At 47.0% G+C, this 24914-nt stretch overlaps 1 protein-coding gene across 1 annotated transcript in view; it reads left to right on the top strand.

Moving 5' to 3' along the window:
* The first annotated feature begins 611 nt into the window (after positions 1 to 611).
* The window catches only part of KCNAB3 (potassium voltage-gated channel subfamily A regulatory beta subunit 3), a 32391-nt gene continuing 8088 nt past the window's right edge, over positions 612 to 24914 (top strand). The window contains exons 1-8 of the mRNA XM_058183851.1: positions 612 to 874; positions 6839 to 6882; positions 7400 to 7437; positions 10190 to 10269; positions 16067 to 16111; positions 16757 to 16801; positions 17261 to 17304; positions 18722 to 18808. Of these exons, the coding sequence (XP_058039834.1) occupies positions 612 to 874; positions 6839 to 6882; positions 7400 to 7437; positions 10190 to 10269; positions 16067 to 16111; positions 16757 to 16801; positions 17261 to 17304; positions 18722 to 18808 (646 nt within the window). The remainder of the gene's footprint in view (positions 875 to 6838; positions 6883 to 7399; positions 7438 to 10189; positions 10270 to 16066; positions 16112 to 16756; positions 16802 to 17260; positions 17305 to 18721; positions 18809 to 24914) is intronic.

Raw genomic sequence — 24914 nt, 5'->3', positions numbered from 1 at the left:
TGTGGGCGGAGCAGGGATGCAAATGAGGCCGGTGCGGGGCGCAGCGCGGGCGGGGGGCGCCCGCCATCCCGAGCCGCGCCGGCTGCTGCCAGGGCTCCGTCCCGTGGCGCCCCGCCGGCAGCCAGCCAGAACCCCGAGCCTGGCCAGCTTGCCCTGCCTGGAGTCCCTTTCCCCGGCTCCGGAGCGACCCTCCCGGAGCCAGCCATGCAAATCTCTATCGCTTGCACGGAGCAGAACCTGAGGAGCCGCAGCAGCGATGACCGACTCTGCGGGGGCGGCGGGCGGGCGGCGGCGGCGGCGGCTGGGGTCAGGGGTCTCTGAGTCCTCGCAGCATCTGCTGACCCGGATCAGCCCCTCCGGTCGTTCCCCACCCCCACCCCAGCTTCTCTTGTCTTCCCCCCCCCCACTGTGGGCGGAGCAGGGATGCAAATGAGGCCGGTCGGAGGCGCAGCGCGGGCGGGGGGCGCCCGGCATCCCGAAGCGCGGCGGCTGCTGCCAGGGCTCCGTCCCGTGGCGCCCCGCCGGCAGCCAGCCAGAACCCCGAGCCTGGCCAGCTTGCCCTGCCTGGAGTCCCTTTCCCCGGCTCCGGAGCGACCCTCCCGGAGCCAGCCATGCAAATCTCTATCGCTTGCACGGAGCAGAACCTGAGGAGCCGCAGCAGCGATGACCGACTCTGCGGGGGCGGCGGGCGGGCGGCGGCGGCGGCGGCTGGGGGTCCCGGGGGTCCCGGCCAGGGGAACAACGGCGCTTTCCAGCCGCCGGTCAAGGGGTCCCGGCTGGCGGGGGGCGTCCGGGCGTCCGGGCAGACCCTACCCCACCAGCTCGCCTTCCTCCTGCGGGAATCCACCGGGCGAGCCACCGGCATGAACTACCGGTAAGCGGGCTTCTGGGGGGGAGTTAGGGGGGTTTGCGGGGGGAAGGGATATCTGTCTCCCAAGGGACTACAAAGCCCATCGGCCGCGCAGGATTTGGCCAGCGGCCGGTGACCCTGAAGGTTTGGAGCCTGTGGTTGTCTCCCTACGGCGGGGAGGAGGGTCGAGCTGTAATGAGCCCCCTCCCATCCTCGAGGGATGCCGGACTACAAAGCCCATCGGCCGCGCAGGCTTTGACCAGCGGCCGGTGATGCTGAAGGTTTGGCGTCTACGCTTGTGGCGGGAGCGGGGGGGGGTTGATTAGGGCGGCCGGGGGAGAGGATCGCCCTGGGGGAACACCCCTCCCCAAGGGTTGCCGGACTACAAAGCCCATCGGCCGCAACAACTTGACGAGCGGCCGGTGATGCTGAAGGTTGAAGTCTGTGCTTGTGGGGGACGGGGGGGAGAGGGGGTGCTGATTAGGGCGGGAGGGGACAGGGTCGACCCGGGGAACACCCCTCCTCTCCAAGGGGATGCCGGACTACAGATCCCATCGGCCGTACCGGACGAGCCGAGCTGGCCGGTGGGTGGTTGCAGATTGCACGGACTAAGATGCGGGAGGATTGCGGTGAGAGAATTGATCTGGGCGCGATGGGGGGGCAGAGAAGCGAGCCGGATGGTGGGGGCGTGTAGAGTGTGCGGAAAAGGGATGCCGGACTCAGATCCCATCGGCCGCTGAGTACCTGCCGAACTGAGCGTTGCAGACAGTCTAATCGGCCCCTTAAGGTTGTGGGGGAAGGAGTCGCGTTGCGCCAGTCCCCAGGGATGCCTGACTAAATCCCATAAACCGCACAGTTTGAAGATTGCGGTCTAAGGTTGGGGGGGTCCCATTGGCTGCTGGGACGGAGATAGGCAGGGAGATGGAGACCAATATGAGTGGAAGCGGGGGGGGGGTGTTTGCTGGGTTCCAGTCCACTGGATTTCTGGGACACTTTGACAGCAGGGAAAGGGGGGGTCGTCCCCCCTTATCAGAGAGTGTCGGGGACGAGGAAGGAATAAAAGTGGTTTCTTATTTTCTTGATAATTTGGTTGTGGGGGGGTCACGGAACGACAGTCCAGATTCTGGACTTCTTTCTTTCTAGAATAGGACAGTAAAACAAGGGGTCGAGGGGTGCTGAACCCCTAAAACATAGACAAATCAGATTCCCAGGCGATTCCTCCTGGATTCAGCCTAGCGGAGCCCAAAGTCGCCGATGCAAATATTTCAGAAGGGGAAAACAAGTCTCCAGGAGTCCCAAAAGGTTCCTGCAAAGCCGACCCCCCCCCCCAAAAAAACACCCCACATTCCTCCCCGCTTGCCCCCCAATTTCCAAAACCACTCTGACCTCCTGCTTTGTTGTTGTTGCTTTTTGCCGTTTTCATGAAAGTGAGATGTGGGGATTTTTGGGAGGGGGTGTGTGTTGTGTGAATGAACCTGAAAGTTAATTGTCTCGTTCCAAGAAGGGCAGAGAGAAAAAAGGGGGGGTTCTTTGCAGATGGGGGCATGGGAGGGGGAGGGGGAAGAACGATCCAAGACTTTGGGGTTCCCCTGTAAAAAAGAAAGGGGGCTGGGGAGGGGATAGGGAATAAAAAAAACCCACGCATTTCCCTAAAGAGATGCGCCTTGAACGCATCTTTCTCCCACCTGGTCAGGTGTGAAATCCAGATGTGCTGGATTTCCGCTCTCTCCTGCCCTGTGCAAGAGGTAGCAAAGTGTGTGTGTGTGTATGTGTGTGTCTAAAAGTGTCCCAAGTTTGCCTTCTGCTCCATTCCAGACCCCCAGAGGAAAAAATTTCCCTTCGCAGAAGACTTGCATGCCCCAAAGAATATTGATAAGGAATCTCTTTGCGGGCTGCCTTTGTGGTGAGGTTGCGTCCTTGTGTGTTGTGTGTGTGTGTGTGTGTTTGCAAGAGGTGCAAATGGGGGAGGGAGGAGGAGGAGGGAGAGGCACTTGGCATGCAGTGGGGAAGAGAGGGGGGGGAAGTGATGGGTGCCTCTAAAAGGATTAAAGGCAGGCGGCATCGTGCCAGGAGAACAGAGGGTAAGGGTCCCCCCCCCATGGGAATCAGGCCTGGGGGAGGGGAGGGCTTGGTGGGGGGTTGGCTACCAGCCCAGCTGGGAGATCCAGTTCTTTCAAATCAGATCGTTGTCGGGATCTGGCCAGCTTACAAACCAACCTTCCCAATTTGATCCTAATCGCTGCTATGGTGCATCGCTTCGGGAACGCGGCCAGGCGGGCAGATTAAAAGCCGGTGTTGACAAACTTTTGACGTGTGGGGCACGTTGGGTTGGGTGAGGGTGACCGGAGGGGTGGGGTGGGCAGGACCCACGTCCAGCATCTGGGACAGATGAAGGTCACTGAACGGGAACCCCGGCAGCGAGATCCGACCGCATTGTCCTGCGAGAGGTTGAGACTCGCTCAAGGTCCTGCCAACCCCATCTCGTTTCTCTTAAAGACGGAAGAGGGGAGAGGGGGAAAAACCCAGGATTTAATGTCGGGGGTGGGGTGGGGATGCGTGCCCCACTTTTAAATCTCCGTGGGTTGCTGTGGGGGTTCCCCCCCCACTTTTCAGAGGATTAATATATGTTGTGTATTATGGTAATAGGATATATAGATATATAAAGGATTGGAGCGCAACATCACTAAACAAGAAATGAAAATAGCTGCCCACATGAAACCAGGGTGGCTGTTGGCCTGTTTTCCTCCCGGCAATTAGAAGCAGGAGTGACTTGGTTTCGAAAGCGCCAGGCGCAAACCAGCATCTATTTTTAACTTTGTTATTGCTCAGAAGAGTGACTCCCTAATAAAAACAGGCAGAAAGTCACCCTGGGCACCAATCACGGAGGAACAGGGCCCAGAAGGAGCAGCCGCAGCCTTTTGGGGTGCGCTGGGAACTTCCAGGGACCCGTCTATTCCTGGTTTGTCCACAAAGCAACGAACAAATGGGAACGCAGTTTGCTCACCCCTTGAGGGTGTTCTGGCCTGGATTTCTCCTCTAAATATATTGGACTACAAGTCCCAGCATGCTGGGCAGCAGCAGAAGAACGTTGCGTGCTGCATGGAGGGCGGCACACTGTCCTTTAGAAAAAACAACAACACAATTTTGTGTTGGTGGAGAAAACCTCGCACAGGAAAACAGGTACAGGTAGTCCTCGACTTACGGCCGTTCGTTTAGTGACCGTTGAAAGTTACAACTTTCAGCAGTCAAAAGTGTGACTGTTTTTCACACTTAGGACGGTTGTGGGGGGATCCTCATGGTCATGTAGATCAAAATTCAGACACTTGGTCACTGACTCTGTATTTATGACCTTTGCAACGTCCCGGGGTCACGCGATCCCCTTTTGTGACCTTCTGACAAGCAACGTCCATGGGGACCCTGGATTCACTTAATGACCGTGTCACTAACGTAACAACCGCAGTGATTCACTGAACAAATGAAAGGCCGAGAAAGGCTGTTAAAAAATGGGGCCAAATTCACTGAACAAATGACCCGCTTAGCAACAGAAAATTGGGGGTTCGATCGTGGTCGTAAGTTGAGAACTATTTTTAATGGCATGTGCTAATGATCTGGGGGTGGGGTGGACAGGAAGAGCTGCAGGCGAGGCAAGAGGCAGCTGAGAGGCAACTGAGCCCACAGAAGGAATGGGGACATGGGAAGAAGCCAGTGGTGAGATTCAGCCGGTTCTGCCCGGTTCGGCCGAACCCGTAGCGGAGACTCCGGTAGTCCCCGCTCACCCGCCGGGATGTAATGCTGTCCTATTTTGCCACGTTTTGGAGGCCGTGCGCATGCACGGAAGCAAAGAGTGTGCGCGGAAGGCTGATCATGCACGGAAGGGGGTGCGTGCAAGCGAAGCGAGTGAACGCACACGCGCTCTCACATTTGCGAACCGGGAGTGAATTTAAGTGAATCCCTCCTCTGGAAGAAGCTTCTCGGAAGACACCCTCCCTAGTTTCTTGGAATGTAAACGTGGGGGGGGGGGATATGTACTTTCAGCCTTGCAAGATTCGGCTAATTTCACCGAAAAATTAGAATTTGTACATCCAGGTCTTTTTCCTATCTAAACTCCCTGGTGTCGGCAGAAATGTCCATCTGGGTTCGGTTCCAAGTGGGAAGGAAGACACTGGAAACATGGAGGGTGATTGGAAAGATGGTTTTCAATGGTGGAAAAGGACCACGTGGTTTCAGGTCCTGGGCAATCGACCGCGTGGAGTGGAGAGTGAGATATATTTATACCAGAGGTGGGATTCAAAGACTGTAGCAACCGGTTCGCTCAGCGTCGAAAATGTGAGCGCGCGCCGGTGCGTGCGGCGTGACAAAATACGGCAATTTGCTCACGCGTGCCATCTGCACATGCGTTCGAGGGCCAAAAACACAGCGATATAGGACGGGATTGTACCCTGGTGGGTGGGTAGGTGGGTGGGTGGCTACCCGCAGGTCGCCACGATCGGTTCGCCCGAACCGATCCGAACCAACTGAATGCCACCTCTGAGTTATACCCTCTCTTGGGCTTTGAACTTGCATCCTGTTCCTGTGAAAGAAACGTTATTCTGATGGGTTGGTCAGACTCCCATGGGGCCATGCAAGGGGCAACTCTGTAGGTTGTCTTGAGTCCCGAGCTTGGTTGAATCCCGGTGGGTGATGTGTAATCTTCCCAGGTGCCCTGCGGTGAGATGGGTAGAGGGCTAACCCTATTATGTCCTGAGGGTGACGGTCCTTTGTGTTGTAGATAAGCTGGCCCAGCCTTTTGTCCTGTAGATGAGATGGCCCAGTCTTTCTGGGGGATATTAGCAAAGCGGGGCCTGCTTTCCAAGAACATATTTCTCCTTTTCTCATCCAGGGAGGTCTAAGATTCTGCCTTTTTAATATTTCCTAGAATAATTCATTCTTTTAGGAGAAGGATGGGTGCTGCTAACTTCCTACACTGGTAAGGCTGACCTCCCTCCTGAAAATATGTCCTATAGGTGCTTTTTTTCAAAAGGCAAACTGGACTTCCTGCTTTTTCTTTGAAGATCTTTCGCTTCTCATCCCAGAAGCTTCTTCAGCTCTGACTGGAAGGTGGGGAACGGAAGCTTTTATATACTCCTTGCAGGCAGCTGGTCATTTGCGGTCTTTGAAGCGAAGCGTCTTGTGTCTGAGGGCTCAGCTGCCTCTCTTTTTTTTATTATTTCATTTTGTCACAACAGTATATACAAACATCAAGAAAACAACACATCATAAGAGAAATATATATATATAAGTAAAAGTATGCAACAGCTATGTTAATTTGATATAATGAAGGGAACAATAGGACAGGAACGGTAGGCACTTTTGTGCTCTTACGCACGCCCCTTATAGTCCTCTTAGGAATAGGGTGAGGTCAATAGTAGACAGTTTTTGGTTGAAGATTTTGGGATTTTGAGTAGAGACTATGGAGTCAGGTAATGAGTTCCAAGCGTTAATAACTCTGTTGCAGAAGTCATATTTTCTGCAATCAAGTTTGAAGCGGTTGACATTAAGCTTGAATCTATTTTTTGCTCTTGTAATATTGCGATTGAAGCTGAAGTAGTCTTTTACAGGAAGGATATTGCAATAGATGATTTTGTGTGTTAAGCACAGGTCATGTCGAAGTCGACGTAATTGTAAGTTTTCTAATCCCAGGATCTCAAGCCTGGTGGCATAAGGTATTTTGCTGTTTTCGGAGGAGCGAAGAACTCTTCTAGTAAAATATTTCTGGACGCGTTCGATTGTATTTATGTCAGAGATGTGGTATCGGTTCCAGATGGATGAGATGTATTCAAGAATAGGTCTGGCAAATGTTTTCTTGCTTCCATCTGCAGCTATTCTTCCTGCCTCCCAAGGCCATTTCCACAGCCCCTGACAGGCTGCTGTTGCCATCCCCGGGGTCAAAGGCTTAAATTGAGAGTTGCACCCACCCCAATTTCACCTCCCCGTTTCTTTCCGTTGCAGGAACCTCGGGAAGTCCGGTCTTCGTGTCTCCTGTCTGGGCCTCGGTGAGTTCCGGAGCTTGAGAAACATGAGCTGGGTGGGCCTCGGGGGGGGGGGGGGTGCAGAATCCTTCTGAAAAGGTGGGAGGTTCCCAACTTTCTTGTTGGCATGCTTGTCGCTTCATCCTTTGCCAACCAGCTTCCAGCTCCGCCAAAGATAAGGTGTAAAAAGAGTCTGGGAGTTGAAATCCACGAGTCTTAAATCAAAGGTCTCCAACCTTGGCCACTTTAAGATGCGTGGACCTCAACTCCCAGAATTCCCCAGCCAGCCACGTAGGGTAACTTTCTTAATAGACGGTGGGTATGCAGTAAGTATAATATATCTTGACTTAAGCAAAGTGGGAAAAAAAAAGCTGGCTGGGGAATTCTGGGAGTTGAAGTCCACAAGTCTTAAAGTGGCCACGGTTGGAGACCCCTGGACTAGATGACCTCCAAGGTCCCTTCCCATTCTTGTGATTAGCAGGAGGGGGGGGGAGGCGACCCAACCGATAATCCTATTTCAAAAGCCCGTTTTCTCTTGTAGGTACTTGGGTAACTTTCGGATCCCAGATCTCCGATGAGGTGAGTTTCCAGCTTCGCCCGGCTACCCATTTCACGACGGCAGAGGACAGATGGAACGGCCGTAAAAGACAGGAAGGAGATCTGGCCACCAAGGCAGTGGACAGAGGAGAGGGACTCCGGTCTCAGCCAAGAACGTAATAGGAGAAACCATCTCAGCTAAACCCCTCCCTCGTTCAGACAGCCATAAAGCGCATTCAGACGTGCAAGATTCTTTAGAATAAATAGAATTTATTGGCCAAGTGTGATTGGACGCACAAGGAATTTGTTTTGGTGCATATGCTCTCAGTGTACATAAAAGGAAAAAAAATACCTTTATCAAGGTACAACATTTACAACACAAATGATGGTCATAGGTTGCAATTTAACCCTTAATGATAGCAACAAAAAGTTACAGTCATGCAGTCATAAGTAGTGTAGATTTAGTAAATAGTTTGACAGCGTTGAGGGAATTATTTGTTTAGCAGAGTGATGGCCTTCGGGAAAAAACTGTTCTTGTGTCTAGTTGTTCTGGTGTGCAGTGCTCTATAGCGTCGTTTTGAGGGTAGGAGTTGAAACAGTTTATGTCCAGGATGCGAGGGGTCTGCAAATATTTTCACGGCCCTCTTCTTGATTCGTGCAGTATACAGGTCCTCCGTGGAAGGCAAGTTGGTAGCAATTATTTTTTCTGCAGTTCTAATTATCCTCTGAAGTCTGTGTCTTTCTTGTTGGGTTGCAGAACCGAACCAGACAGTTATAGAGGTGCAAATGACAGACTCAATAATTCCTCTGTAGAACTGGATCAGCAGCTCCTTGGGCAGTTTGAGCTTTCTGAGTTGGCGCAGAAAGAACATTCTTTGTTGTCCTTTTTTGATGATGTTTTTGATATTAACTGTCCATTTTAGATCTTGCGATATGATAGAACCTAGAAATTTGAAGGTTTCTACTGTTGATACTGTGTTGTCTAGTATTGTGAGAGGTGGAAGTATGGAAGGGTTTCTCCTAAAGTCTACCACCATTTCAACAGTTTTGAGTGTGTTCAGTTCCAGATTGTTTTGGTTGCACCACAAGGCTAGTCATTCGACCTCTCGTCTATATGCGGATTCATCATTGTCTCGAATGAGACCGATCACTGTTGTGTCATCTGCGAACTTCAGTAGCTTAACTGATGGATCATTGGAGATGCCGTCATTGGTATACAGAGAGAAGAGAAGTGGGGAGAGCACACAGCCTTGGGGGGGCCCTGTGCTAATTGTACATGTATTTGATGTGATCTTGCTTAGCTTCACCTGCTGCTTCCTGTTTGTTAGGAAGCTTGTGATCCACTTACAAGCCTGTTCCGGTACCTGTAGCTGGTTTAGCTTAGTTAGAAGAATGTCTGGAATGATGGTATTGAATGCTGAACTAAAGTCTACAAAAAGGACCCTTGCATAGGTCTTTGGAGACTCAAGATGTTGTAGGATGTAGTGCAGAGCCATATTAACAGCATCATCTGTTGATCTATTTGATCGGTATGCAAATTGCAAGGGGTCTAACAGCAGATCCGTGATGGTTTTCAAGTAGGAAAGCACTAGCCTTTCAAAGGCTATAGCTATAACTGTTAAAAAAATCCTGATTTTTATGGATTGGTCTACCTTGTTGGGCTCTTGCAGCAGTGAGATCCTTCGGCCCTGTGGCCCTACGACCATCAGGAGGGATCTATTTTGATTTGGCAAGGATTAAGAAAAATTAAAGGTTTTGTAGGCTACACACATCTGGCTTCTCTTGAGGTCCTCTCCTTGCCCTTCGCTGAGTTTCTTCTGGTTTTCCTAAAATGGGGTGGCCAGAACTGGGCACAATATCAGATCAGTGTTTCTCAAAGCTGGCGGCTTTTAAGATGGGTGGACTGCAACTCTCAGAATTATCGAGCCAGTCATGTATGGGTAGCTTTCTTAATAGATGGTGGGTACACAGTAAGCGTAATATATCTTGACTTCGGCAAAGTGGGGAAAAAAGAGCTGGCTGGGGAATTCTGGGAGTTGAAGTCCACGAGTCTTAAACCAGGGGTCTCCAACCTTGGCCACTTTAAGACTTGTGGACATCAACTCCCAGAATTCCCTAGTCACCTATATAAGGTACCTTTCTTCATAGATGGTGGGTATGCACTAAACGTAATATATCAACTCCAGCAAAGTGAAACGAAAGAGCTGGCTGGGGAATTCTGGGAGTTGAAGTCCACGAGTCTTAAATCAGGAGTCTCCGATCTTGGCCACTTTAAGACGGGTGGACTTCAACTCCCAGAATTCCCCAGCCAGCCATGTAGGGTAACTTTCTTAATAGACGGTGGGTACGCAGTAAGTGTAATATATCTTGATTTCAGCAAAGGGAAACAAAAGAGCTGGCTGGGGAATTCTGGGAGTTGAAGTCCACCCATATTAAAGTTGCTAGGATGTTTGTTTCTTTTTAAATTAAGAGGTCTAGCTTGACCTCTGCTTCCTCTCCAAGTCTCAGAATTGAAAAGGCCTTGCTCCCTAGCCCAAACACACACACACACACACAATTGTGTGTCCCTGAAAGCCAAGAGAGATAGAGAAGTTGCTAAAAACTTTTTTCCCCCCCCTTCCTCCTGAACGGTTAACAGGCAAGGAGTTAACCGGTTGGTGGCAGATTTTTCTACCTGTACTTTTTCTAGGAGTGAGCGGGAGGGGCAAGAGTGAAGCCTCTCAGATTTAAAAAGCCCCCCCCCCATCTCTTTTCCCAAACCTCCCCCCCCCCCCATTTGTCTGTCTGCTTTCAGGTGGCTGAAAACGTGCTCACCATCGCTTACGAAAACGGCGTCAACCTTTTCGACACAGCCGAAGTCTACGCTTCTGGCAAGTAGGTTTGGCTGCTGCTCCCTTGGCTTTCTTGGGGTGGTGGGTGGTGGGTGGGTGGGTGGGAGAAAAGGGGTGTGTGTGTGGGGGGGGGTCACAGACAGGATCCAGAGTATTTGCCGACTGAGCTGCAGCTGCGTCACTTGGGCAGGGAAGAAATGCATTCAGTATAGATTCTCTCTCCCTTCGGGGGGTTTGAATTGGGAGATTGGATGTAAGACTGCGTGGTTTTTCCACCCAGCGAGCTGAAATAGGGGGTTGGACTAGAGGACCTCTGAGGCCTCTTCCAGCCCTGGGATTCTGCGTTCTATTGTTCTCTCCTGATCCAGAAGCGGGGGCAGGCGGGGGGGCGGGGAAGGAATATTTCTCCATTGCAAAAGGAACTGAATTGTCTCGGTGTTGCCGAATGAACTCTCATCTGGCATTGCCAAGGGGGCACCTCAACCACAGCCCCCCCATCCCCACGAGGCGTTCCGGGGGCCACCCAGCCGTAAGCCAACCCCTTCCTTCTGTGCCTGGCCTGCCAGCTCCTCCCAAGCATTATAAATCGAATAATCAAAATAAAAAGATAAAAGCTTTCAACTCGCCCCAACCCCCCGGGGGCTATTTTTTGCGTTAGGGGAGATCTATCAAATAGCCCTCACCGCGTTTCACAAGCTGTCACTGTGCATGGATGGGGAGGGGGAATGCTTTTATTATGCTCAGGAGCCCTCTTGTGCACCGTGCATGGGGGAAAAAAGCGCTTCTCCCATGCTCAGAGACCCTCTTGGCCGCTTTGCAGGGAGATAAGGTGCTTTTCCCATGCTCCAAAGGTGGTTCCCCCCCTCCCCGCACCCCCGGCATGCTCAGAGGCCCTCTTATCTTTAAGGGCTCTGTTCTAATCCAGATGGTTGATCCCTGCTGGAGCCATCCGTCTTTCCACGAGATGAATCTCGCCCTGGGTTTGTTTTTTTTCCTTGCATGTCACTTTGTAAGCCAGGCATTGGCTGGGAGCGTTTCCCTTTAAAATGTGGCCAATTTCAGAGTCGGTGACACGATTCTGTCATTCCGGATTTGGGGATCGGTCCAAACGAAGTGTGTGTGTAAAAGAGAGAGAGAGAGAAAGAGGGAGGGAGAAGGAGAGAGAACGAAAGAGAGAGAGGAAGAGAAAAAGAGGAAGGGAAAAAGAAAGAAAGAGAGAGAGAAAGAGAAAGAGAGAGGAAGAGAAGGAAAGGAGGGAGGGAGAGAGAGAGAGAAAGAGAAAGAAAAAGAGAGAAAGAAAGAAAAATGAGAGAGAGAGAGAAAGAAAGGGAGAAAAAGAAAGAGAGAGAGAAAGAGGTAAAGAGAAAAGAAAAAGAGAGAGAGAAAGAGAAAGGCAGAGAAAGAGAAAAAGAGGAAGAAAGAGAAAGAGAGGAAGAGAGAGGAAGAGCAAAAAGAGAAAGAAAGAGAGAAAGAAAAAGAGAAAGAAAGAAGGGAGGGAGAGAGAAAGAAAGAGAGAGAAAGGAGAAAAAGAAAGAAAGAGAGAAAAGAGAAAGAGAAAGAGAAAAGAGAAAGACAGAGAAAGAGAAAGAGAGGAAGAGAAGGAAAGGAGGGAGGAGAGAGAGAGAAAGAGAAAGAAAAGAGAGAAAGAAAGAAAATGAGAGAGAGAGAGAGAGAAGGAGAAAAGAAAGAGAGAGAGAAAGAGGTAAAGAGAAAAGAGAAAAGAAAAGAGAGAGAAAGAGAAAGGCAGAGAAAGAGAAAGAGGAAGAAAAGAGAAAGAGAGAAAGAGAGAGGAAGAGAGAGAAAGAAAGAGAGAAAGAAAGAGAAAGAAGGAGGAGAGAGAAAGAGAGAGAAAGGAGAAAAGAAAGAGAGAGAAAAGAGAAAGAGAAAGAAAAAGAGAAAGAAAGAGAAAGAGAAAGAAAAAGGAAGAGAAAGAAAGAAGGGAGGGAGAGAGAGAGAGAAAGAAAAAGAAAAAGAGAGAAAGAAAGAAAAATGAGAGAGAGAGAGAAAGAAAGGGAGAAAAAGAAAGAGAGAGAGAAAGAGATAAAGAGAAAAGAGAAAAGAAAGAAAGAGAAAGAGAGAAAGAGAGAGGAAGAGCAAAAGAGAAAGAAAGAGAAAGAAAAGAGAAAGAGAAAGAAAGAAGGAGGAGAGAGAAAGAAAGAGAGAGAAAGGAGAAAAGAAAGAAAGAGAGAAAGACAGAGAAAGAAAGAGAGAGGAAGAGAAGGAAAGGAGGGAGGAGAGAGAGAGAGAAAGAGAAAGAAAAGAGAGAAAGAAAGAAAAGAGAGAGAGAGAGAGAAAGAAAGGAGAAAGAAGAGAGAGAGAGAGAAAGAGAGAAAGAGAAAGAGAAAAGAAAAGAGAGAGAGAGAAAGAGAAAGAGAAAAGAGGAAGAAAAGAGAAAGAGAGAAAGAGAGAGGAAGAGCAAAAGAGAAAGAAAGAGAGAAAGAAAAGAGAAAGAAAGAAGGAGGAGAGAGAAAGAAAGAGAGAGAAAGGAGAAAAGAAAGAAAGAGAGAAAGAGAAGAGAAGGAAAGGAGGGAGGAGAGAGAGAGAGAGAAAGAGAAAGAAAAGAGAGAAAGAAAGAAAATGAGAGAGAGAGAGAGAGAAAGAAAGGAGAAAAGACAGAGAAAGAGAGAGAGAGAGAGAAAGATGAGGGAGGAGGAGATAGAGAGAAAGAGAAAGAAAAGAGAGAAAGAAAGAAAATGAGAGAGAGAGAGAGAAAGAAGGAGAAAAGAAAGAGAGAGAGAAAGAGAAAAGAGAAAGAAAAGACAGAGAAAGAGGAAGAGAGAAAGAAAAAAAAGTAAGAAAGAGAGAGAGAGAGAAAATATATATATATATATATATATATATATATATATATATATATATTTGTTTTCTGTATATATATATACACAGTTTCCCAAAGGATGATGGAAGGTTGATTCAGGTGGAGCTGAACTGACAAATTGTAGCCCACAGGGTTTGCACACACACACAAACACACACACACACACACACACACACACACACACACACACACACACCCCAATGCATGGAACGGGCATCGATCAACCAGAAGGCTTATTATGGGATTGCAATTTCAGCTGCTTAGCAATTGCTGCCAAACGCTGTCGTGTCGTAAGAGGAAAGTTGTGTTCATTCGCAATGCTAAAACAACAACAACAACAACAACAACAACAACCACAACCATCAGGATCCCGGCAGCAGCTTTGCACCAAACCTGCTTCTGTCCTGGAATAAAATCGGTCGTCAGAAAAGGAGGTTCTAAGGACTAAGGCAATAGCAAGAGTCGGAAGGGGGCCTGGGAGGTCTTCTAGTCTGACCCCCCTGCTCAGGAAGGGAGGCATTATTTACTGTGTGTGTAAGTCTTGTGGGGGGGGCAGGCTTTCTTCTCCCCCCACCCCCCCCCCGCCACTGGAAACCACCCACAATTTCCCAAGACAGCGGCTGATTGAGGAAGCCTCTTGCGGGGCAGGGAGGGGAGGCCTCCAAGCGATTTTCTGTCAGCCAGGAAGAGCTTCAGAGGACGGGGGGGGGGGAAAGAGGGGAGGGCGGAAAGGGGGAGGAAGACGAGGGAGGAGGATGGAGTGCGCAAAGGACTCCTTTGATCAGGGCAGCTTCTGGTGTCTGTGTGTGTCTGTGTGTTGTGTGTGAGAGAGAGAGAGAGAGAGAGAGATAGAGATGTTGCAGTTGGGCTGCTGATATCAGGTCGACTTCAATAAAGGAGAATAAATGACAGAAACTGGCAAATATATATATATATATGAAGGAGGTAGATTGCAATTAAAATCATTACAGGTATTAAATGAAGAAGGGAGGAATTATACTTGGTTTCAATATGGGCAAATAAGTGCTAAATGGAAAGAAGATCAAAAAATTGGTATAATGCAAAGGGAGGAAAATTTAATAAAGCAAATTAGAAATCAGACCCAGGAGCATATAAAGAGATTGTATAATGTGTTGCTTGAAATAGATTCGGAAAAGGATTTGGTAAAGGATTGTATGATAAAATGGGCACAGAATATTCAGGAACCAATAATGTTGGAAACATGGGAGAAAATTTGGGTTAGAAATGTTAAGTTTACACAAGCACAGAATTTAAGGGAAAATTTTTATAAGATGTTTTATAGATGGCACTTAGATCCCAAAAAATTATCATGTATGTATCCTAATATCCAAGCGAAATGTTGGAGGTGTGATTGTGATGATGCTACATATTTTCATATTTGGTGGACTTGCAAGAAAATTAAGGTCTTTTGGATAAGAATTTGGTGGATTATTCAAAATGTACTGAAGAAGAAGATAAAGTTCCTGCCACAATTTTTCCTTTTGGGAATTATAACGGATTGTACAGGGATTGAGACTAAATTGATTCTGAATTTAATAACAGCAGCAAGACTGTTGATTGGACAATACTGGAAGAAAGAAGAGATACCTACAATAGAAGAATGGATATTGAAAGTTATTAATTTGGCTGAGATGGCTAAAATCTCAGCTTTTTTAAAAGACAATACGCAGGAAAGATATTTAATTGAATGGAAAAATGGATTGATTATCTACAAAACAGATATCAGATTAAGAAATATCAGATTGCCTTTGAATAATTAGAAAGTTATTTTATGTAATGGGAGGGGTTGGGAGATGAAAAGCTTTGGATGTGGTTATTTGGATTGAAGGAAAATTTTATTCTATGTTTGGTTTATGTATAACAATACCTTGTGATTGACCCGGAAGCCGGGGGAGGAGGGGAAGGGTTTTTGGGAGGAGGGGGAAAAAGGGGAGAAATGTTTTTGTTTTTTAAAACTCTTTCAATAAAAAAAAATAAAAAAAGGCCGCACACCTTCAAGGTGCCTGTCAAGTGGAAAAACACCCACCTGTTCTCAGGTGAAGTGAGCAGGAGCTCCTGCAAGTTTCTGCCTTTTAATAAGACTCCCGATTCTCCTTCCTTCCTTCCTTCCTTCCCTTTTTCCTTCTCATGATCATCCCTATTTTATTCCTTCCTTCCTTCCTTCCCCTCCTCTCTCCCTCGTTATCGTCCATTTTTCCTTCCTTCTTTCCTCCCTCCCTCCCTCCCTTCTTTCTCTCCCTCTTGGCCATCTATTTTATTCATCGTTTTTCCTTCCTTTCCCTTCCTCATTATCATTCTTTTTCCTTCTTTCCTCCCTTCCTCCTTTCCTCCTCTTCTCTCCCTCCCTTCCTTATCTCCCCCCCCATGACCATCTATTTTATTCCTTCCTTCCTTTCCCTCCCTCCCGTCCTTTCCCCCTCTCCCTTCCTCCTCATTATCATCCTTTTTTTCTTTCCATCCTTCCTTCCTCCCTCTCTCCCTAATTCCCTCCTTCTCATGAATATGCCTGTTTTTCCTCCCTCCCTCCCTCCCTCCCTCTCATCCATTTTTCCTTCCTTCTTTCCTCCCTTCCTTTCCCTCCCCTCTTCTCTCCCCTCCCTCCCATCCTTTTCCCCTCTCTCCCTACTTCCCTCCTTCTCATGAATATGCCTGTTTTTCCTTCCTTCCTTCCTTCCTTCCTTCCTTCCTTCCTTCCTTCCTTCCTTATTTATTTATTTATTTATTTATTTGATCATATTTATATACCGCCCTATCTCCCGAAGGACTCAGGGCGGTTTACAGGCACTTAAAAACACATAAATACAATATAAAAGCAATTAAAAAACTTATTCTAAAAGCCCGATAATTAAAAAATATAGACATAAAACCCAATTTAAAACCCATAAATTTAAAATCTAACTTCCTTCCTTCCCTCCCTTCTCTATTTCCTTTCCTTCTTTCTTTCCTCTTTTCCATATCCTTCCTTCTACCTTTTTTCCTCTTCCCTTTTTTTTTTTTCCAGAGCAGAAAAAACTTTGGGGAATATCTTGAAGAGCAAAGGATGGAGGTAAGGTGCCCCCCCCTCGGTCCCTGCTGGCAGATGGCACCAATGATGCCCCAAACCCAGATTGGCAGCTGGGTTCTGGGTTGTGAGGTCATCGAAGGGGGGCGGAGTCACAGCATCGGGATCCGTGGCTAATTTAGGGGGTTTCTCTGAAAGTTTGTACCTTTCGCGAAATTGCATACAGGTAGTCCTTGACTTACAACCAGAATAGAGCCCAATTTGGTTCATGTGATAAGCGAGACAGGCGTTCAGTGAGCTTGGCTCCGTTTCACGGCCTTTCCCGCCACCGCGGTTAAGCGAATCTCCGCGGTTGTTAAGCAAGTCGCGGGGTTGTGCCGTGACTCTGGCTTCACTGGACGTTGCTTGGCGGAAGGAAGGTCGCAAAAGTGGATCACCCGGGGACGCCGCCGCCGTCATAAATATGAGTCGCCTGCTAAATGTCTTGAGTTTTGATCACGGGCATTTCACCCTGGGGATGCTGCAGTGGTCGTAAGGGTGAAAAAAAAAATGGTCGTAAGTCCCTTTTTTTCAGTGACGTAACTTCCGACGGTCGCTAAATGGATCGTTGTAAGTCGAGGACTGTCTGTATTTCTCGCGGTAGGGTTTGGAGGGCCTCCGTTTTGACTATTTTCTTCTCTTTTTTTGCAGGCGTTCCAGCTACGTGGTCACCACCAAAATTTACTGGGGAGGCCAGTAAGTGTCCCGAGGGGGGCTTGGGAGGAAATGGGGGGTCAGCCGTGCAGTGGGAAAAAGGGAGGGGGACCCCCCCCATCCCCCACCCACCCCCGTCTCCCAGACCTGCTTGTCTGCAGCAAAATCAGATTTCTCCCCTCCCTTCAGTGTAGTCTTTCCCAAAGGTCGCTTTCGATGGCATTGGACTACAAGGACCATCCTCCCCTGACAAGTGGTAGCTGGGGGTAGGTGGGGGAAGGGCCCTGCATGCGAATAGGGCTGTCTTTTTTATTGTGTCGTTGTGGAAAACAGGAACTGAGCCCCCCCCCCTCACACCCTCGCAGTATTTTTCTAGGGGACACTCCCCCCCCAAAAAAAACACCATCTAACTGCCCCTTGGGGATTTGGGGGTTGCAGGGGTGGCAGCTGGGCCTGGATGTGAATCTTTTCACCCTTTTTTTCTTCTTCTTTTCTTCCAAGGGCTGAGACGGAAAGAGGTTTATCGAGGAAACACATCATTGAGGGTGAGAAGGGGGAAGGGGCAATTCCAATTCATGGAAAGGGGGATCAGCTTTAAGTAGGAGAGGAGGAAGGGAGAAAAATAAGAGGGAGAGGGAGGGAGGGAGGGAGGGAGGGAGGGAGAAAGATAGATAAGAGGGAGGGAAGGAAGGAAGAAGAAAAATAGAAGGGAGAAGAAAGAAGGAAGGAAGGAAGGAAGGAAGGAAGGAAGGAAGGAAGGAAGGAGAAAAATAGATAAGAGGGAGGGAGACGGGAAATAGAAAGGAGAGGAAAGAAAGAAGGAAGGAAGGAAGGAAGGAAGGAAGGAAGGAAGGAAGGAAGGAAGGAAGGAAGGAAGAAAGGAAGGAGAAAATAGGTGAGAGGAAGGGTGGGAGGGAGGCAGAAGAGAAGTAGAAGAAAGAAGGAAGGAAGGAAGGAAGGAAGGAAAAGAGATAGGGAAGGTGAAGAAAATAGAAGGAGAAAGAAGGAAGGAAGGAAGGAGAAAATAGGTGAGAGGGACGGTGGGAGGCAGAAGAGAAATAGAAGAAAGAAGGAAAGAAGGAAGGAAGGAAGGAGAAAAGAGAAAGGGAAGGAAAAGAAAAAAAGAAGGGAGAAGAAAGAAGGAAGGAAGGAGAAAAATAGGTGAGGGGGAGGGTGGGAGGGAGGCAGAAGAGAAATAGAAGAAAGAAGGAAGGAAGGAAGGAAGGAAGGAAGGAAGGAAGGAGAAAAAGAGATAGGGAAGGTGAAGAAAAATAGAAGGGAGAAGAAAGAAGGAAGGAAGGAAGGAGAAAAATAGGTGAGAGGGACGGTGGGAGGGAGGCAGAAGAGAAATAGAAGAAAGAAGGAAAGAAGGAAGGAAGGAAGGAAGGAGAAAAGAGATAGGAAGGTGAAGAAAATAGAAGGGAGAAGAAAGAAGAAGGAAGGAAGGAGAAAATAGGTGAGAGGACGGTGGGAGGAGGCAGAAGAGAAATAGAAGAAAGACGGAAGGAAGGAAGGAAGGAAGGAAGGAAGGAAGGAAGGAGAAAAAGAGATAGGGAAGGAGAAGAAAAATAGAAGGGAGAAGAAAGAAGGAAGAAAGGAAGGAGAAAAATAGGTAAGTGGGAGGGAGGGAGAAGAGAAATAGAAGGGAGAGGAAGGAAGGAACAGTGGTTGGATGGATGGAAGGATTTAAGTACGGAAGAGTGGGTGGGTGGAGGGGATGGATGGATGAACAGATGAAAGGATGGAGGGATGGAAGGAAAGAAGGATGACTAGAAGGATGGATGAAGGGGCAGAAGACTGGATGGGCAGGTGGAAGAGTCAATGGAGAGATGGCAGGATGGACTACAAGCTCCACAGTCCCGGATGGGGACCCCAGCTCCCATCATCCCCAGCCCCCCAACTTTGGCACTTCTGATTCCAACATTTCTCCTCCCTCCCTCCCTCCCTCCTTCCATTTTCCAGGGCTCAAAGGGTCCCTGCAGAGACTCCAGCTGGGCTACGTCGACATCGTCTTCGCTAACCGGATGGATGCTAACAGCCCCATGGAAGGTGGGTGGGGGGCTTCTAAGCCTTTCTTCTGATCTTCTTTTCCCCCCCCTACATACACCCCCCCCATCAAACTTTAGGGGTCAGGATTAAGGGCCCCCCCAATTTCCCAGCCTTCCCATTTTGAGTAAAGGCTCTGCTTCCTGTGCCTACCCCGAACGAAATACCTTTTTATCACTTTACCGCCACAATTAGAGGGGAAAAAAAAACACCAAACATTTAATGATTTGTCTCTCCAGGAAAACAACACAACAGACAACACACACACACACACACACACACACTATCCGTCAAAACAGCACACTTCGGATCGTCGGCGGAGGCCGAGCTCAAAACAAAATATTCCAGAAACACAGTTTGCAGGAGGGAGTTGAAAACCATCAAGATGGTGTGGTGGCCAGCTTGACTTTTTTGACCGGATCTCGCAGCGCTGTGGCCGCGACGCTGCGTTCCGTTCGAGAGGCAGAAACTATGCGGAAAAGAAAGAAGAAATAGGGACAGCCAAGAACTTAGGGTGCGCAGGAAGAAAGAAGAAGAAAGGGAAAAGGGGGCTAGGGTTGTGACTTATGACCGGTCCTTGCACTTACGACCAGGTCGTCATAATTTGGGGGGGGGGTGGAGGACAACCAGCCGGTCTCTACGACAGCTCATGCAAAATCCCCATTTATAGGATGACTTTCTCGGCCGGAAGCCAGATTTGCTTCATGAAAATGTACGGTTCGCTTAACAACCTTCAGGAAAATGGTCGTAAAACCAGATGTGACTCCCTTAACAACCGCGGTTTTCCTCTGCTCTTGCGGATACGTCCTTCTTGACCGAAGCCAACGGCCTCTGTTCCCCCCATATTGTTCACACACACACACCCCCGCCCCAAATTTTAGCCAACTCCAGCCCATCTCACTGGTTCTCTCCTTCCTGCAGAGGGCGACCTGAACTTCCGCGTGTTCTTGCTGGAAGGTACTATAGATCCCCCACCCCTTGTGAGCCCCCCTCCCCAATTTCCTGCTCCCCCTCTTGTCTCTCGCACCCCGAACCTCTCAAGCCTTTAGAAAGGGGAGGGGGTGGGCGAACCAAAAACACCAACAACGTTAGGTGGGTAGAGATCAGCCTTTCTCAACCGCTCTGTCCCTTTAAGAAGACGGGTGGACTTCAGCTCCCAGAATTCCTAGCCCGGCTGGGGAATTCTGGGAGTTGAAGTCCACCCGTCTTAAAGGGGCAGAGGCTGATGAAACCACAAATTTGCAGATGCTTTTAAAGCTGCATTTCCCCCCCCCCAAGAGCGAATGGCATTCTAAGAAGGGGGCATTCTGGGTGGAGGTGGGGTCTTTGGGAGTCCCTCTCGATGGGGATTTCCCCCACAACTTTTAGTAGAAAGCGGTTAAATTCAATGGGTCGGATTTAAATGTATTCGTTTTACATTTCAGCCAGGAATTTTAAAAAGGGCCCTATTTCTATTTTTTACTATAATTACGGTATTATTATTTATTGGTCTGCTGTCTGAACTCATGCTGATTAGGGGCCGGGATAGCTCAGGCTACAGAGAAGCCTGTTATTAGAACACAGAGCCTGCAATTACTGCAGGTTCGAGCCCGGCCCAAGGTTGACTCAGCCTTCCATCCTTTATAAGGTAGGTAAAATGAGGACCCAGATTGTTGGGGGGGCAATAAGTTGACTTTGTAAAAATATACAAATAGAATGAGACTATTGCCCTATACATTGTAAGCCGCCCTGAGTCTTCGGAGAAGGGCGGGATATAAATGTAAACAAAACAAAAAAATTATAGGTAGCTGGAAGGAATGGAATGAAGTGGAATGGAATAGAATAGAATAGAATAGAATAGAAATAATAGAATAGAAACAATAAAATAGAATAGAAATAATAGAATAGAAACAATAGAATAGAATAGAATAGAAATAATAGAATAGAATAGAAAAAGTAGAATAGAATAGAAATAGAATTAATAGACCAGAACAGAATAGAATAGAATAGAATTAGAATTAGAATTAATGGAATAGAAATAATAGAATAGAATAGAAATAATAGAATAGAATAGAAATAGAATTAATAGATAGAATAGAATAGAATAGAATAGAATAGAATTAGAATTAATAGAATAGAATAGAATAGAATAGAATAGAATAGAATAGAATAGAATAGAATAGAATAGAATTAGAATTAATAGAATAGAATAGAATAGAATAGAATAGAATAGAATAGAATGAGAGATGTGGAATGGAATGGAGTAGAATAGAATAGAATAGAATAAAAATAGAATTAATAGATAGAACAGAACAGAATAGAATAGAATAGAATTAGAATTAATAGAATAGAATTAGAATTAGAATTAATAGAATAGAATAGAATTAGAATTAATAGAATAGAATTAGAATTAGAATTAGAATTAATAGAATAGAACAGAATAGAATAGAATTAGAATTAATAGAATAGAATTAGAATTAGAATTAATAGAATAGAACAGAAAGAATAGAATAGAATAGAATAGAATAGAAATAATAGAATAGAATAGAATTAGAATTAATAGAATAGAACAGAAAGAATAGAATAGAATAGAATAGAAATAATAGAATAAAATAGAAATAGAATTAATAGATAGAACAGAACAGAATAGAATAGAATTAGAATGAATAGAATAGAATAGAATTAGAATAGAATAAAAATAAGAGAATAGAATAGAATAGAATAGAATAGGAATTAGGAAACAAGAGTTGGAAGGGACCCTGGAGATCCTCTAGTCCTAACCCCGTAAACCATTTCAGACCAATGGTTCTCCAACCTCTTCTGAAAAGCTTCCAGCGTTTGGGGAAGGCTCTCAGACTGTAATTAGGGCTTTTGAGTGCAGTCAAAACGGCCATTGTGAGTGCGACCAAACCTATTCCTGTTTCACGGGCTTCGCTGTTATGACCGTCCCTTTCCAAGACAAAGGCTGTGAGATGGGAGGCTCTTTCGAATCAATTTACAACCGTTCATTTAGTGACCATTGGAAGTGACAAAAAGCGATTTAGGACCCTTTTTCACCCTTTTTGACCGTGGCAGCATCCCCAGGGTCACGTGTTCGAAATTCGGACGCTTGGCAACCGGCTCGTATTTGTGACGGTCTCCGTGTCCCAGGCGGGGTCACGTGATCCCCTTTCGCGACCTCCCGACGAGCAAACCCAATGGGGAAAGCCAGATTCACTTAACGACCGTGTGACCCACTTAACAACGGCAGTGCTCCACTTAACAACGGTGGCCCAAAAAAGGGTCGTAAAAATGGGGCAACGCTCTCTTAACACTTAGCGGTGAAATTTTCCAAGGAGTCCCGGAAATAATTTGCGTTGCTTTTCAAACAATCGCAGGGGAAAAAAAAGAAAGATGAAGACATACTACTTATCAGAAAATATAAAAGAAATCAGAAGGACTTAAAAACAAGGGGAAAAAAAATACAGATAGCCCTCGATGTACGACCACCTTTGAGCCCAAAATTTACGCTGCTAAGTGAGAAATCCGTTGAGTTCTGCCCCCTTTTATGACCTTTTTTGCCACGTTTGTTAAGTGAATCTCTTCAGTTGTTCAGTGAGTAACCCGGTTGTTAGAGTGACTCGGCCTTCCCCTTGACTTTGCTGGTCAGAAGGTCACAAAAGGGGATCGCGTGACCCCCCGGGATACGGAAACCGTCATCAAATGTGAACCGAGTGTCAAGCACATGTCCGTGGGGATGGAGTGGTCGTAAGTGTGAAAAACGGTCATATGGCACGTTTTCCAGGGCCGTTGTAACTTCGAATGGTCATTAAATAAATTGTTGTAAGTCGAGGGTTGCCTGTAGTAGAATCTGGGATCCGGCTTGAGAGGTCTGTCCTGCCTTTTCCTCTTCTCTTGAACCCAGGACTTCTCTTTACTGTCCATAATAGCCTCCTAGCTGTAGCCAGCCGTAGTTTCTAACCCCTTAATTCACTGTTTCCCAATCTTGGCCCCTTTAAGACGGTTGGACTTCAACTCCCAGAATTCCACAATCAGCCATTTAGGGTAACTTTCTTCATAGACGGTGGGTATGCAGTAAGCATAATATATCTTGACTTCAGCAAAGTGAAACAAAGAGCTGGCTGGGGAATTCTGGGAGTTGAAGTCCACAAGTCTTAAATCAGGAGTCTCCAACCTTGGTAACTTTAAAGACTTGTGGACTTCAACTCCCAGAATTCCCCAGCCAGCCACGTAGGGTAACTTTCTTAATAGATGGTGGGTATGCAGTAAGTGTAATATATCTTGACTTCAGCAAAGTGAAGAAAAGAGCTGGCTGGGGAATTCTGGGAGTTGAAGTCCACAAGTCTTAAATCAGAGGTTCCTAACCTTGGCTACTTTAAGACGGGTGGACTTCAACTCCCAGAATTCCCCCAGCCAGGCCTGTAGGGTTAACTTTCTTAACAGATGGTGGGTATGCGTAATATAGCTTGACTTCTGTAGAGTGGGGGAAATAAAGCTGGCTGGGGAATTCTGGGAGCTGAAGTCCACGGGACTTAAAGTGGCCAAGGTTGGAGACCTCTGATTTAAGATTTGTGGACTTTCAACTCCCAGAATTCCCCCAGCCGGCTCTTTTCTTCATTTTGCTGAAGTCAAGATATATTACGCTTACTGCATACCCACCGTCTATGAAGAAAGTTATACTACGTGGCTGGCTGGGGAATTCTGGGAGTTGGAGCCCACCGGTCTTAAAGTGGCCAAGGTTGGTGACCTCTGATTTAAGACTCGTGGATTTCAACTCCCAGAATTCCCTAGCTAGCTCTTTTTTTTCTCACTTTGCTGAAGTCAAGATATATTACGTTTAGTGCATACCCACCGTCTATGAAGAAAGTTACACTACGTGGCTGGCTGGGGACTTCTGGAGATAGAAGTCCACCCGTCTTAAAGGGGCCAAGGTTGACAAACCTCCCTTACCCTTCTATGTAGGAAGCAGACGTGCGTAGTGTGTAGTTGCAAGCTTTGTGCTCCCTCCCCCCGTCTGAAGTTGTGTGTGGCTTGTGTCGCCAAACGACAACCAGAGACTTCGGCTTAGCTGCTTTTTATCGTTTCAGCCACTATTTCAATAATCCAGAAATCCCGATCGCAAAAAAACGTCGTTCTGTCTGGAAAGTACCTTGTGGTGAAATAAGTACCGTTACTCCTTCACTTAAACCTGTTCGCTTAGTGACCGTTCCAAGTTACGACAGCACTGAAAACGGTGACTCATGAGCCTTTTTCACGGTTACGAGCTTTCCAGCATCCCCATGATGCGATCAAAATTCATACGCTTGGTATCTGATTCGTATTTATGACGGTTCTGGGGTCACGCGATTCCCTTTCGCGACCTTCTAACAAGCAACACCAATAGGGAAAACAAATTCACCTAACCAGCGTGTGACTAACTTATAGTGATTAACGACTGTGGGAAAAAAAACTGTCGCCAAATTCACTTAAGAGGTGTTTCACTTAGCGACAAAAATATTGGGTTCCACTGTGATCGTAAATCGAGGACTATCTGTAATAAGTGAAACATAAGTAAAATACCCTGTTGTGTTTTTAGGATTAAAATCAAGCTGTGGTGATTAGGATGAGGAGTTGAAAGAATTGGCAGCTTTATAGGGTGTGTTTCTGACCAGAGGTTAAATGCAAACTTTTATTGCTTGGGTTGTTTTTTTAAGTGGACTCACCCACATTTTGCAATGTTCTTTGTGAAGATTTCTTTGAAATGCATTTCACACTTCCTCTTCCACTTTCTTGATTTTTCCCTAAGGGAAAAAAAAGGATTAAAAAGAGGTGGTGATTATTTTCTTTATGAAAAGTGATTTAAAAAAAACAGCAACAACACCTCCACCCTGTTTTTCATTAGGTGGTGCTAAATTGAAAATATAAGGTGGCAATGGACTCATGCATTCATGCATTAAACTCAGGTGTGTGTGTGTGTGGTGTTGTTTTTTTTGTCCAAACTGTGGTTTGTTGAATCAACCCCAACGTTTGGGTTCATTCACCAAAACAAGTCCTGTTGATGCATAAATAGAATAGAATAGAATAGAATTTTATTGGCCAAGTGTGATTGGACACACAAGGAATTTGTCTTGGTGCATATGCTCTCAGTGTA

Source organism: Ahaetulla prasina, chromosome 4 (assembly GCF_028640845.1).
Source record: "Ahaetulla prasina isolate Xishuangbanna chromosome 4, ASM2864084v1, whole genome shotgun sequence".
In the NCBI taxonomy this organism is placed as follows: Eukaryota; Metazoa; Chordata; class Lepidosauria; order Squamata; family Colubridae; genus Ahaetulla; species Ahaetulla prasina.
The sequence above is the reverse complement of the archived record's forward strand: the minus strand, read 5'-3'. Positions and strand labels throughout refer to the sequence as shown.